This window comes from Eschrichtius robustus, chromosome X (assembly GCF_028021215.1).
Source record: "Eschrichtius robustus isolate mEscRob2 chromosome X, mEscRob2.pri, whole genome shotgun sequence".
Classification (NCBI taxonomy): domain Eukaryota; kingdom Metazoa; phylum Chordata; class Mammalia; order Artiodactyla; family Eschrichtiidae; genus Eschrichtius; species Eschrichtius robustus.
The window spans coordinates 42,406,102-42,421,305 of NC_090845.1; the positions used below are offsets into that span (position 1 = coordinate 42,406,102).

The 15,204-nt window shown below is 47.4% G+C and overlaps 1 protein-coding gene across 1 annotated transcript in view; it reads right to left on the reverse strand.

Moving 5' to 3' along the window:
* Positions 1–800: 800 nt before the first annotated feature.
* Positions 801–15,204, reverse strand: part of DIPK2B (divergent protein kinase domain 2B) — a 45,051-nt gene continuing 30,647 nt past the window's right edge. Inside the window, exons 3-5 of the mRNA XM_068534055.1 lie at positions 5,754–5,927; positions 2,278–2,566; positions 801–1,141 (exon numbers count right to left, since the gene is read on the reverse strand). Coding sequence (XP_068390156.1) covers positions 801–1,141; positions 2,278–2,566; positions 5,754–5,927 — 804 coding nt within the window. The remainder of the gene's footprint in view (positions 1,142–2,277; positions 2,567–5,753; positions 5,928–15,204) is intronic.

The window sequence follows — 15,204 nt, forward strand, 5'->3', positions numbered from 1 at the left end:
CTGGGGGAGGGAGGGGTCAACCTTACAGCGCGGCCTGATGGCTCTCCCAGCCGTCTCCGGCTCCCTCCTCCTTTCCCTCCCCCCAGGCATCTTCCTTAATATTGATACAATCCTTGCCCATTTAATCCTGTCTTGACACCTGGTTCTCAGAGGACCTGGACAAACACATTGGCCCCCAGCCCAGCCCTCTTCTCTTCTTACCCTGGCTCCTTCCCACACCATGAAGTGCCTCTCTGGACACTTCTGGGACAGAAGGGCCTTCTGCCCACGTGTCCCCTCGTCCTGCAGTCTCCTCACCCTGTGGCAGTGCGGGGAGCGTGGCAGGAGGGCTATAGGGCAGGGGTACAGTCTTCCCTCCGTGCCAGCCTTTTGACCTCCACGGCTCTGTCACATTCGCCCTGGCCGTGCATGCTTCTGGAACATTCTTTGTAACCACCTGGGCTGGGGGGAGGGAGCACGTGCCCCTGGCCCTTCATATCTCTGTCTTTTTGCACTAACTCAAGAGTCTGGCGGAGGAGAGAGAAAAATGAGGCTCAAAGAGGCCGAGTGAGTGTCCACACCTGGTTCTTCCAATGCCCACCCTTGGGCTCTTCCACGATGACCCAGCCGGCGGGGGCAATCATGCCACCCGATGGCATGACTGCCCTCTGATGGTTGGCATGTTCCTTTCTCCCTGGGAAACAAAGGTACCTTTCTCCCAGGGTCTAAACGGGAGCAGCTTCTTTCAACCGTGCAGCAAGCGAGCGGGCAGCGGACGTTCCAAGGATGTGGTCCCCGGAGGCCAGCAAGGCTCCAGCCCCTCAGAACTTATCATTATACTTGCAGTCTGGGTAGCGGTAGGCAAATCTGGGGTCACAGGTTCTCAGGGGCCTCAAGATGTCCTTCAGCCGGCTGGCGGCCTGGAGGACCTCGGGGTCTGGCCGGGTTGCCTCCCCACAGCGAGCGAGCTCGGCGTCTATCTCCTCCTGCACCGGGGACGGGAACTTGGCCTGGAGAAGTGGGGGCAGCACCTGGCCACACACCAGCAACAGGTTCTGCTTCTCAGGGATGGTGTCGCAGGAGGGCAGCTCGGTCTGGCAGCCAGAGACCAGGCAGCTGAAGACGTCTTTATTCTCTCCTGCCCTGGAGGCCGCTTGGCTGCCTACAAGAGACATGGAAGACATCACACACCCTACAACCTGTTCTCCTTGCGGGGAGGCGTCACTAATGAGAATTGCTGGGCAAAGTGGTTCAGACTCCTAGCATCTCCTGTCACCAGGAGATTTAGGGCTCAGGGACACGATGGCCCCCGTTGAGAGCCTGGGGAGAACTCTCTCGGCTACAGTAAGGTGAGGCCTGGGACTTCCCTGGCGGTCCAGTGGTTAAGACTCCGCGCTTCCACTGCAGGGGGCACGGATTTGATCCCTCGTCGGGGAACTAAGATCCTGCATGCCACGTGGCGTGCCCAAAAAATTTAAAAAAAAAAAAAAAAGATGAGGCCTGGGCATGGAAAACGCACTTCTTCCTACCAGAACTTGGGCTTCTAATTGTAAGGCTCCCATGCATATCGTGATTCTCCCATTATTATGACTGAATTAGGGAACTCAGGAAATTCCTAGGGCTGGTTTCATGTGCCTTCTTTAAATACAAAGTCGGGAGAAAGAACAGGTAATCCAGAATATGCCTTCAATGGGTTGTAGTGGGACTGATATTCAGTGGTTCACATATCCCGAATATTCTGGAATCAGCCCCACTTCTTCTCATTTGATTCTTCTTAATAAAGGCAAATCAGGAAATGAGTAAGCGTGGTTTAATTGGGCTATCTTTGTAGGCCTTCTCATATAAACAAAATCAGAAATTGGAAATTAAAATCCTCTGTCCTACTATTGGGCTCCGAATATCTAGTCACCATTACAGGCTGCGATGTTCAAAGCATCTGATGAGAAAGGCTCTGAGAGGGAGATGGATCCAGGGGCTTGTATGTGTGTGAGCAGGGGCGGGGCAGGTCCCCGCGCCACACAGACCCAGTCGGACAACGGCAGTGCCCTCAGAGGGTGAAGCTGGGGCCATAGCACAGTGCAAATCTCCTCCTCCTGCACTGACAAGGTCAAGTCCGGTTCCCCTTTGGAGCTGGAGCAGAGCCTTAAAGCGGGGAGAGGGACTCTCTCCCGTCCCAAACTTGAGCTGCTCTCACTATGACACAGGGAGACCCCACCCCCGGGCCCTGTCACCCCTCCCTAGCGCCTGTCACCCTGCCTTCCCCTCTGACAGCTGCTCAGCCAGGCCCATGCTGGGTACCTTCCTGCCTGTCGATGACGCCCAGTGCGCTGGCATCCCGGATGAACAGATGCCCGTTGTTGAAGATGCCAAACATGTCCACATCCACGTGCGTGAAGTAGAAGAAGTAGTTCAAATCGTTGCTCCTCAGAGACTCCAGGACACCCAGGAGCTGGTAGGCCAGGTCGGCCGCCTGGTCTGCGGGTGCCCCATAGAATTCCTGCAGTGGGCTGGTGCTGGTGCTGACCAGAAATCTGCCGCAGGAGCCCAGGTACTTGGGCAGTGGCCATCCCTCGGCGCCCGGGAAGATCTGCCAAGCGAGAGGAGGAGGCATTAGAGGATTAGAGAGAAAAACCTCCTGAGACAGTTCCCTCCCTCCCTTTCTCCCCCTCCCTCTCTCCTTCCCTCCCTCTCCCTCTCTCCCCCTCCCTCCCTCCATCCCTCCCTCCCTCTCTCTCTCTCTCTCTCATTTTCTCTCTCCCCCTCCCTCCCTCCACCCCTCCCTCCCTCCCTCTCTCTCTCCCCCTCCCTCCCTCCATCCCTCCCTCCCTCTCTCTCTCTCTCTCATTCTCTCTCTCTCTCTCCCCAAGAGCAGACAGAAAGATCAGCCTCACTCAGGTACCCAACATCTCAAGACACGTCAGCAAAGCATCCCTTAACCTTGTTTATACCTCTTGGAACATGGCAATACCTTGCTCCCCCCGTCCCTCCCCCCACCACTTTTTTATTCCATTGTTGATGGAGGGATTCAGAAAAGGGAGCTCTCCCTTCCATATTGTAGATTGCATTTCAACAAAGTTGCCCCAAGCGAGGTCAGAGAACGCCGATGCCTTTGCTACAATTTTAGAGGGTATTCAGGCTTCAGGGGAATGTGTTTATTTGAAGAGTTGTAGAGTTGAAAAAATATGACTAGCATTTCAGATTTCACAGATATCACGGCTTCGGAAGAGGCTATGGGGGAAAAAAAAAGAGGGTCAACTTAAGGTTGATTTAAAGAAAATATTTAAAAAAATAACAGCGCAGGCAGTAGGTTCTGGGATAGGACAAAAATTATGAAGGTGACCCTTGGGTGACTCAAGTTTTGGGAACTGCTGCACTGGCCCTGGGCGTGGCCCTGGGCGAATCTGCCTGGCTGGGGTAATTACACACTCACAGAGACTCCCCAACTGACTGGAACGTTCTGACAGCCTAACCCTGGTCTAGGCAAGCACACAGCTCTACCCAGTTTCCCCTGTCTCCTTGTAAGAGCTCCAGGAGTTTTGGATTAACATATACACACTACTATATGTAAAATAGATAACCAACAAGGACCTACTGTACAGCACAGGAAACTCTACTCAATATTTTGTAATAACCTATAAGGGAAAAGGATCTGAAAAGAATATATATATATATATATATATATATATATAAAACTGAACCACTTTGCTGTATACTTGAAACTAACACAATGTTGTAACTTAACTATATCTCAATTTAAAAAAAAAGAGCGGAGGGAATATCCTAGCTTTTTTTTTTTTTGACTATTTATTGAGGCAGCTATATCTAGAATGGTGTTTCTTTATGGGAGAAATGACAGAAACTATAAATATTAACACTTTTTTCCCCTCATTTTCCTTCTTAAAAGAACAAAGTCATCCCCCTTTCTGATGATTTTCTGTGGCCTTCTGCCATTTTCACCCACTCGCCATGTTGTGAAGAACCTTTCCTTGTTCCCCCCGCTGCCCACTGGGACCTCTCCACTGTGTGCCATGGAGAGAGGCCCCCGGCTCCCTGGCGATGTCTAAATGTGCGGCCACGAGTCATCCCTGGGTTGGGGGCGGATCGACGCCATGCCCTTCCTGGGCGGAGCTCAGGGTGGATGGAGAGTCCCAGCCCAGACCTCTCAGGAGCCAGGGCTGGAAGTAGCCAGGTCACCTGCCTTGGCCACTAAGTGTAGGACAATTGGAGAAGAAGGCCTCTGAGCGTGCAGGGCAACCAGCAATTCCTTCTTCTCCTCTAGGATTTCAAATGCCAACGTTAGTAGGCAGCTTTTAGCAGGAAGAGCGTGGACCCTGAAGTCAGACAGCTCTGGGTTTGGGTTCCACCACTGACACTGGCTAAGGGACTGTGGCCCAGTCACTTCACAGCTCTGAGCTCCACTTACCTCATCTGGAAGAGGGGACAATAATAATATTCCCGTGGGGTTGTCGAGTTGTGAGCATTAAATGAGATAATGATGTAAAACATTTAACACAGTGCCTGGCGCATAGCTAGTGCTCAAGAAATGAGTTGTTATTATGTACTTAGCCATCCTGCCTTTGGCCAGTAATATATCATTAATATATTATATATAAAAAGGATATGTAATTATATATTATATAATATCTCATAAATAATTTCAATACTATAAATAATTAGAATTAAATATATTATAAATAATTAGAACAAAATAATATATTATAAATAATATTAAAATAATAATTATACTATAAATAATATAATTATAAATAATTATATGTATATTTATTTATAAATAAACATCATATAATTACTAATATAATTATTAATTAGAATTATTAATATTAACACAATACTATAAATAATTAAAATATAATCTCGATATAATTATTATAGTTATTAAAGTCGATACACTATTATAAATAATTATAATATAATATAATTAATAACAATACTAATTATTATTAACTGCTGTGGGGCTGCCTCCTCCTCCACCCCCTCCTCTTCCTGCACCTTCTCCTTCTCCTCTTTCTCCTCCCTCTCTTCCTCTCCCGCCTCCCCTTATTCCTCTTCCTCCTGCTTCTCCTCCTCTCTCTTCCACCCTCCTTTTTCTGCTCCTCCCTCTCACTTCCTAGTTTCCTTTGTGCCCATTCAGTAAGCGCCCTGACTTGGGATCCGGGAGAAATGGGTGTGATGGGGCCCCGCGAGTTAGCTGACCTGTTAAGGGGCTGTCTCTACCACTGGAGTGGAAGCTGCATGAAGGCAGGGGCCAGCGCGCCTGTCTCGTGGACCAGTGTTCCAGAACATCCTTACCTATTTGACCATCCCCTTTTTGATGGACATTTAGGTGACTTCCATTTTTTTCTCCTTTCCAAGCACAGCTGCAGAGCACCTCTCCGGGTGGGTCATTCTTTGGTTTTTTCCCCACCTCCTGAGCTTGCTCAGCTCATATCGTACTGATCTTTGAGACACCTGGTCAAAGCTGCCCTCCTCCACAAAGCCCTTCCGGGCTGCCTCTGGCCGCGAAAGTGGCCATTCCCCGCCGCCCCTCCTCCCCAGCTCCCACACCTCTTTCCTCTGCAGTAACCACAGCACTTCCCCACTGCAGAAGCCAACACATATTTACTGAAGGCCACAAAGGTGCTAACGTGGGCTGGTGGCCCCAAGGTGTGCAGTGATGGCAGAGAGAGCTCAACCCAGGGCCCGCTCCCTCGGAGCCGGAAGTGAACCCGCTCCCTGGACGGGCTTTCCCGGGGTGGGGGGGGTTCCCTGCATACCTGTAGGAGGATGGGATGGGCGTTGACAGCTAGCGTGTAGAGGAGACGCAGCTTGTCGCGGTCCGTGAAGTGGTCCATGAAGATGCTGCCAGCGTCGGCCACCTCCGCATAGCGCCGGACCACGCGATCCAGGAGTCGCTGTGACGGGCAGCGCAAGAGGGGGCTGGGCAGGCTCTGCAGCGGGTGGGAGAGATTCCGGGAGGAGGAAAGCGTGCTGAGTGCTAGTGGGCGATGGCAGGACCGGCACGGGCAGGCCCTGCTATTGGGGGACATCGCGGGGTTGCGGGGGACCAAGTAGGCCCTGAGGGGGTCGGGGGGTGGTTATGGAACACAGTACCCCTGGGGGGCGTGGTGGGAGGGGCCTGAGCAGGCTATGTGAGGGAGGGCGGGAGTCGAGAAGGGACTGAGCGGTCCTGGGGTCAGGGTAGGCGGGCACTGGGCAGGCAGTGCATCGCTAGCAAGCAGCTGGAGCCTTGGAGACCCTGTGTCTCCACCCACATTTTGCAACTGAGGAACTGGAAGTCTGCAGAGTGTAGGTAAGCGTTGGAGGGGCTGGATTCAGGATTTGAACCTGATATGAACTGCATGTTTGCCCTCCCCCCACCCCACCACATTCATATGTTGAAACCCTAATCCCCAATGTGATGGTATTAGGAGGTGGGGCCTTTGGGAGGTCACTAGGTCATGAGAGACTAAGTGAGTTCCTCAAGTCACACATACCTAGTATTTGTACTAAGGCAGTACACCAGGTGAGAAGTAGGTAGGTGGAGCCAGGCAGGACCTGCATCCTTATCTTTACTGGGGTTGTAACCCTGTAGCTGGGTGAGCTCAGAGCACTCATTCATTCATTCACCCACCAACGTTTGCAGGGAGTCTACCAAAGACCAGACTGTATTTGAGGCACTGCAGATGCAAAGGGGACCACAATCGACACTGCCCTCCCAGGCCTGTCGGGCGGGGGAGACCATCAAATGCCCAGCAGTTACGACGTGGTGCAGAGGGAGCTATGACTGGTGTGAGGTCAGGGAGCTATGGGAGCCCACAGGAGCAGGGCCACACCAGAACTTTTGGAGGCGCTGGCACCTCCAAAATCCTTTGCCTTCATGGGCCCCTTCCTCCGTAAAAAATATTAAAAATGATGTTTTACAACTGCATTGGTACAAAAACAAATACCTTAATATTATATATTCAAACATGTTCTTGGATCTAAAAGATCGATTTTTTCTTCTGACTTTAAAAGAAATCAAAACATATTTGTGGGCCCCTCAAAGGCTTCTTGGAAGACAGTGAAGTCTAAGCGGAGGCCTGAAGCAAGGGTAGAGTGAGCGTGCAAAGAGGGTGGGAGGGTATCTGTGCAGAGGGAACAAGCTGTACAAAAACCTTAGTGACGCACATGACTGCCCAGAATAAAGATTCCATTCTCAGCTTCCTTTGCAGCTAGGTGTGGTAACGTGACTAAGTGCTGGTCAATGAGATATAAGTAGAAATTTCTGAGAAAGGTCCTTAAAGGGAGCGGGTGTATCCTTCTTTACTCCTTCCTCCTTCCTGACTGGAATGTGGAAGTGATGGCTGGTGCTTGGGCAGCCATCTTGGACCAGGGCATGCTAAGGGTTGTGGAGCAGAAAAATGAAAGTAGCCTGGATGCCTGACAATCACAGAGTCACTATATCAGCCCTGGACAGCTATGTATCAGTTTCTTTTATATAAAAGAAAAGTATATTTTGATCTTGCTTAAGCCACTGTTACTTGGATTTTTTTTGTCACATGCAGCTGAACCGAATCCTAAATATCACAGAAGAAAAGAATGGAGGCAGGAAGGTCAGTTAAGAAGATGCAATGGTCCAGGTGTGAGATGAGAGAATGAAAGGATTTGAGGGTAGTAGAATCTACAAGTCTTGGTGATCGGCTGAATGGGGGAGGGGGGGCGAAGGAAAAAGGAGGTGTCAGAGCTAGTACCCAACATGAGTGTGGACACCAGAGGTATCATTTGTGGAGGTGATTTTAAAACATGTTCGCAAACTCCTTGACACTCCTCCCATCGAGGGTGGAGTCTAATTCCCCTCCCCTGGAGTATGGAGTGGCTTTGGTGACTCACTTCTAGTGACTGGAATGCTTACGGGAGTGATGCTGTATGAATTCTGAGCCTTGGCCATAAAAGGAGATACAGCTTCTACTTGGCTCTCTCTTGTACCCAGCCACCGTGCTGTAAAGAAACCCAGGCTACATGGAGGGAAAGCAAGACCCTTAGCTCTCACCCAGCTGAGTGCCTAGTTGACAGCCAACCCCCAACTTGCCAGACACGCGACTCGGCCATTTTGGGAATGGGTCCTCCGGTGCTGTATTGAGCCACCCCAGCTGATGCCATGTGGAGCCTCGTGAGCCTTCCTACCAAGCCCTGCCCAAATTGAATATTTGTGAGCAAAACTGATGATTCCTGTTGTTTTAAGCCCCTAGTTTTGAAGTGGTTTGTTACTCAGCGATAAGTAACTGGTATATTTGCTGAGGAGGTTCTGGGCCATCTCTAGAACTATAGCCGGAAGAGGCTCTAAACCCATCTTGTACCCCAATCTCCCTTTATGGTGGAGGCAGCTGCTTGCCAAGGTCCCACTCACAGAGTGGGGCTGCATCTACTCCTGTTTGGTTTGTGCTGGCCAAGTGCAAGCCCACAGTGATATTGGCCAATGGCAAACAGAATTAGGAAACCAAACGTGTCCAATAAAATAATGATTCATTATTTTATTGGAAATACACACTTTCTGGGGCTTGCCCATTGCTTTGGAGTTTCCAAATCACTACTCCCTTCTCTATACATGGGCAATAGGGCGAACTCACCATCTTCCAATGAAAGGCAAAAGGAAAACCAAACACTGGCCTTCTGTTGCCCCTCCCCCTCTCATGCCCGGTTTCCTCATCCTTGCATTTCCTGTCTGGTGCCAGCCCTAGGGAACCAGCCAGTGGGTCAAGGTCTTCACGGTGTGGTGCAAGTGACCGGGCTTTTGCTTTGCTGCACTGTCATCTCAGAGGGGGCTTCAGCGCAGGGTGGTACTGAGAGCAATTGTCACGCCTCTCCACCTCAACCTCCAATAGTTGATAAAACAGTCAATGAAATGTAATGGGTACATCATTGTGACGGTCAGTTTTATGTGTCAACTTGGCTAGGCTATGGTGCCCTGTTCAATCAAACACTAATCTAGGTGTTGCTGTGAAGGTATTCTGTAGAGGTGGTTAACATCTACAGTCAGTTGACTTTAAGTAAAGGAGATTATCTTTGATAATGTGGATGGGCCCGATCCAAGAAGTTGAAAGGCCTTAAGAGCAAAACTGAGGTTTCCCTGAGGAGGAAGAAATTCCACCTGTGCACTATAACGTCAGGTCCTGCAACAAGGTTCTCCAGCCTGCTGGCCTGTCCTATGGATTTTGGACTTGCCAGTCCCCCAATCTCATAAGCCAATTCCTTGAAATAAATCTGTTTTATACATATATATATATATATATATATGCATATATATATGCACACATATACATCATATAATATTATATGTTATGTATAATTATATTATGTTGCATATTATTATTTTATATAAAATTTATTATATTAACATTTATACTATATTTATTAATATTGGTTAATAAATTAATAATATTGTATATTTTGTGTAATATATTATCATAATACAATATGTACATTACATATATATACTATATACACACACATACACTGGTGCCAAGGGAAAAGCACTTGCTCTGTGCGGAAACGACAGCAACTGAGATGGAAATCTAGATTTGCTTTCACTTTTGAAGCTTCTAGTGTAATCTGAGTACACGAGAAGTAACTTCCCCAATGAGCTGTTTGACCTTCGGTTGGCTTTTATCCACATCCTGTCATGTGTTTGCTCAAAAAAAAATCACCAGCAATCAGCGGTGTCCCCATTTAAAGGGTTCTTACCGGGACAGAAGCATGAAAGTTAAATTGTCTAGACAAATGATTCTGTGACTCTGATGGAGAAAGCTGTGCTTGTTGTTCCTCCCTAGAAGCCAGAGATAAGAGAGTTCAAGAGAGCAGGAGGGGGCTTTCCTCAGAGCAGACCACAACTTAGAAGTCATGTGGATCTTCAATAACCTACCCAGAATTGCCCTAGTCCTTCTCAAGTTCCATGCCATGGGTGAGATCTGCCCAGCTTGAGGGTCCCGTTGGAAGTGGAAGATGGCAGCAGGGGGACAACATCTCGGTTGGGGTTTGACCGCCTGCCATCACAGAACGTGGGGCACACGCAGCCCATTCCCAGTGGTCCTGTGTGTTGGTGAATTCCGCAGGGTGGCAAGGGAGCTGCATGTGGAGGGCTGACGCAGAAGCCTCTGTGGTGATCACTATTTGAAACCATGGTTGGCAGGACACAGTTGGGGAAAGGAGGGTAACATTTTCTGGAAGTTCTAAGTGTCAGGTCATATGGCGAGCCTTTCACAGACATTATCCCGGCATACACAGGGACTTTTAGCTTTTAGTTTTCTCTTGCCCTGTGACTCTCCTGGAAATTTAAAGTGATTGATTTTAAAAAAGCTTAAACAGTTTGTGGAAAATGCAGTGACATTAAATTTCGCAGCTCGTGCTGGCCAATGCAAATGGTAGACTGCATTATCAAGTGATCTAGTAAAATGCTCCCATTTTCCGGATGAGAATACTAAGGTAGGGACCAGGAAAGGGAGGTGGCTTGTTAAAGATCATGCCTCTTATTGGTGCACATTATCCTCAAGTTCATTTTCCGTATTAATGATCCCACTTGGTTCTGGATGACTTTTAGCTGTTTCCGCAAAGCAAATGCTACTCGAAAGGCAAAGATTTATGAAGCAACCTAAATGTCCATCAACAGATGAATGGATAAAGAAGTGGTATATATATATATATATATATATATATACACACACATATATATATATATATATATATACACACACACACACACACACACACACACACACAGACACACAGAGACAATGGATTACTGCTCAGCCATAAAGAAGAAAGAAATTTTGCCATTTGCAACAACATGGATGAACTTGGAGGGCATTATGCTAGTGAAATAAGTCAAACAGAGAAAGACAAATATTATATGATTTATCACTTATATGTGGAATCTAGAAAGACACAACAAACTAGTGAATATAACAAAAAAGAAGGAGACTCACAGATATAGAGAACAAACTAGCAGTTACCAGTGGGGAGAGGGAAGGAGGGAGGGGCAATATAGGGGTAGGGGATTAAGAGGTACAAACTATTAGGTATAAAATAAGCTACAAGGGTACATTGCACACCACAGGGAATATAGCCTATATTATTTAAGAAAAGCAAAGCAAAGATTTACCACCACTGAATACACTTTTTCTGAAATAAATGTGTAGAAGAAAGAACACTAGCTGCTCTTAGAAAGAGAAATCTAAGACAAGAAGTTGACTTTCCTTTAAGATTGGAAGTCAGCAAGCTGAGGTCACAGTGCTAACTGAAGGCACGGTTTGGTTCAGGAATCTGACCTTCTTTCCAAGGACATATCCAACTAATGGAGAGCTTCTTGCTGAAATGAGAATTAATTTTCACTTCTCAGATAGAATCTGTTCTTTTGTTCTAAGGCTTTAAAGAACATAAAAACTAGGCAAATAAAAATTATGTTTGCAAATTATGGCACACCTCTAAAGATAGCAGATGTGCTAACTCCAGTAACTTTATTCCCCTCCTTACCCTTTCCAAGGGCTACCACCGTCTTCCCCATCAGTGGATCAGGACACAGGCGGTGCCCACACTGACTGTAGAGAATGGTTAGCCCGTGTACTTTTTTCCATGCACCGAGAGGATAGACGTTTCCAAAGTTGGCCATCGTGGGCGTGTTCATTGTGAGATATTCAAATACTATGGAACTGTACAGTGTGAAAGTGAAAAAGAAAAGAAGTTCATGTTGCTGCCCACAGAGGCCACCATTGTTCTATGTGGGGATGTACGAATACACACATGTAGTGATGCCAGAAGAAAAAAAAAGATTGGAAGTTAGCTTTTCCACTAAGAAGGTTGCCCTGGCCAACTCAATTTGGAAAGCTGAGGGAAATCTTGAACAAATGAGTTTTTACTTTTAGTGAATTTACTTTTATCAAGCTCTCCTAGCACCCAGGGAGAAGAGAAAGTTCTAGTGCTAATAAACCTGTGAGTTGTCTTTCTGGTTGCACACCTCAACACTTTTCACATGATTTAGTTGTTAAATATGCTTGTGAAGCAGGGTTTAGGTTAATTATGTATCCTAGTTAATCAGTGTGTCCAGGGTTTAGGTTAATTATGTGTCCTAGTTAATCAATGTGTCCTAATTAGAACAATGACGATTCAATAACTGTATCCGTTGTGGATAATTAACCCAAAAGTTCCCAAATATTTCTTCAAGCTGCATTGTATTCAAAACCATGAAAATCCCTGTTTGGTTTATGTTATTAAGAGAAACAGCTCACGGTTCTTTTCCAACTTCAGTAGATGGATTTTTTTCCCCCTCTTTTATTAAAGTTCTTTCTGTTTTTTTTTAATCTGAAACCCAGACTCAGTGTGGTTTGTTAACTTTTCATTCTACAAATGCTGGCCACCACAGTGATTATTTTGGAGAAACCATCTGCATGATTTTCAAAGTTCAGACATCCAAAAATGTCCTCATAAATCTCAGTCTTTTATGTTACTTTATGACGCAGCTAATCTCAGCCGCTGTTACGAGGTACCATAAGATATTGTAGCCTTATGACAGGCCCCTTGCCCCACTGGGAAGTTTCTCTCTGGTACCGTTCACCTCGGCTGAGCAATTTAGGTTCCCTGCAACTTAGTCTCTGATGGAAAGTTAGTCACAAAGGGTAGAAGCAGGGACAGGAAGTCAGCCAAGAGTGGGTCCAGAATTTGGAGTTTGCCTTGGATCATCTCAGAGTGGATAACATACCCTGCAGCGTTGACTAGATGTTAAAACAACATTAAATCAAAAACTAAACAGATTTGGTTGGGCGGGGTGAGGGATATAAAATGTCTCCCTCGCACCGGAAGGCCTGTCTCTGACAGAGCTCCCATTTCCACATGAAACAGAGCCTCTAGCTCTGTGACATCCTTTCTTTGGGCGGGGTTTCTGTTTGTTTAGATTCTTGATACTCCGCAGAGTTTCTGGGTTGAGCCCTGATAGAATGTTCGAGAAGTTCTGTTTAAATCGATGGGGAGGTCTCCCAGGAGAGGAGTAATGAAGATTCCCCCGTGAACGGGTGGAGTTATGTGGTTTATCCTTTCTCCTGCCTCTACCAGCACCTCCTGGTGGATCTTCTTCACGTCTAACCTCTCCAGGCCACTGCCTGCCTCCATTCCATCTTGGAATCCACTGGCCTGGGGTGGGGTCTTTGCCTGGATAGGTGGGCAGCCTTCACCGCCCCCCCCCCAGCTGCAAAGGTGAAAAATTGGATTCAATACCAACTTCGAGAGGCAGTATGACAAAGTAGTTACAAGCCTGTCCTTTGGAGGCAAGCTACCTGGGTTCAAATCCCAGCTCTGTCACTTAACAACAGCCTGACCTGGGGCAAGCTCTTCAATTGATCGGTGCCTTAGTTTCCTCGTGTGTAACTGAGGGGTAATAACGAAGGGGAGACTCTGTGACTTATCTTCTAAACCTGGATAGTCTTGAGAGTGAAAGGGATGATATTAATAATTAAATCAGGACAGCTGGCATATGCTGGAACTGTCTCAAGCAAACTTGAATGTATGGTTACCCTAATAATTGTGGTACCCACCTCATCAGGGTGTTGGGTGGGTCACATCTGTGGGAAGAGTGTCTGGTACATTGTTGGGGAGGCTAGTAAAGTAGTCTTATTCAGGCTTCAGAGGTGGCGCTAGGCCAGCAGGGGTGGCGCCGGCACACACTGTAAACCGTTAGATAAGACAGGGAGTAAGTCACGGGACTTCTTGCACCTTGAGGACCTGGCCAGCCCCCAGGGATCAAGAACATTCCAAGACTTACGAGTTAAGACCAAGGCATTTACGACAACAACCAGAGCTACAGACTTGCACGTAGGCTGATTGTTATCACCGTGTGGCCTGGTGCTAAAAGCTGGGCTCCTTCGAGTGACAAACGGAAGTCTCACCCGTGTGGGGTGGACGCACCACCGGGGACCTTCCCAACTGTGACTCCAGATTGCTGTTCAAGGCACTTCCCAGTGCTTCTTGGATCTGGATGTAGGTGCTTCCCCAATTCGGTGATGTATGAACCTCTGTCTTTACTATTCTTTCTTAGTTAGTTATACTATTCTTTTCTTAATTAGTATACTGTAATCTTTGTTAATTCAATAAACTCTCTCTAAATTCTTGTTTAACTGAGTGTAGAGTGATTATTTTGCCAACGAATCCTACGAACCTTGAAACCTAAAGTAAGGCTTTCGGCAAAACATACATGGGAAGGGCTCTATGAGTATTTGCTATTATTTGCCCTAAAGATAGCACCTTTCCCAATTTTCCCACTTCTGTAAGTGACCTTACCATTCTCCTAGTCTTCCAGGTTAGAATATCTGGAGCTGTTTTCAACTTCCTTATCTTAATGGCTGATCTCTCTCGTCTTTGATTCCCTGTGTCAAGTTGTGCTGTCATCATTGTGGTCTCTAGCACTGTGTTGTGTCCATTTGTGTCATCAGTCACCTCTCCCCCAGCTTGTGCTCCCCCTGGGCTTAGCTGACCTGGAGGTGTGCCTTTAGGCAAGTCCCTTTCCCTTTCTCAGGCCGTTTCCTCATCTCTCACGTGGGCATTATGGTAGATGGTTGGTTTACACCAGGTATGTCACTCGGTTGCCCGGCTCTAGCTGGCTCTCTGGACATTGTAGGTACCTGATACTACTTTCCTGGATGCACGATAAACAACTCACTGTGCTTTACACACTGTGGAGTGCTTTGTGAACACAAGGTAGTGTTGTCAGTTCCAAGGGTCAATGGGGGTCAGTGGTAATATGCCCCCTCCCCCAATTCCACAATAAAATGGATCTCTGAGTAGGAAACAAGGTTGCCTTTGGAGGGCCAAACAAATGTACTCCACGTCGTGACTATGTTGACCCAGGACTGTCTTTAAATTTGGAAAAAAACAGTTGGGAACCCCAGGAAACCCTAGTCAGGGAGCTCAGTAACTTCAGAGAGAAGGGTTGGGGAATGAGTGTTATCGTCTTGTCCCCTATTTGGAGTGGCCAAGTAGACATAGGGGTTGGTAAGACTGGGCACCCAGACAGGAAAATCCGAGGGTCAGGAGTTGGCTTTGGGGTCTGGGGAAAAGGCCACCCAGCCCGTGGTCTCCAGCAGCCCGTGGGCAGGTGGCCAGGCCACTGAGGATCGCTTGGTTGACTTCCCTCTCGGATCAGCGCTCACCCAACAGGCTTCTGACTACGACTTGTCTTCCACTGAGGAACCCTCCTTAGTGGTGGAG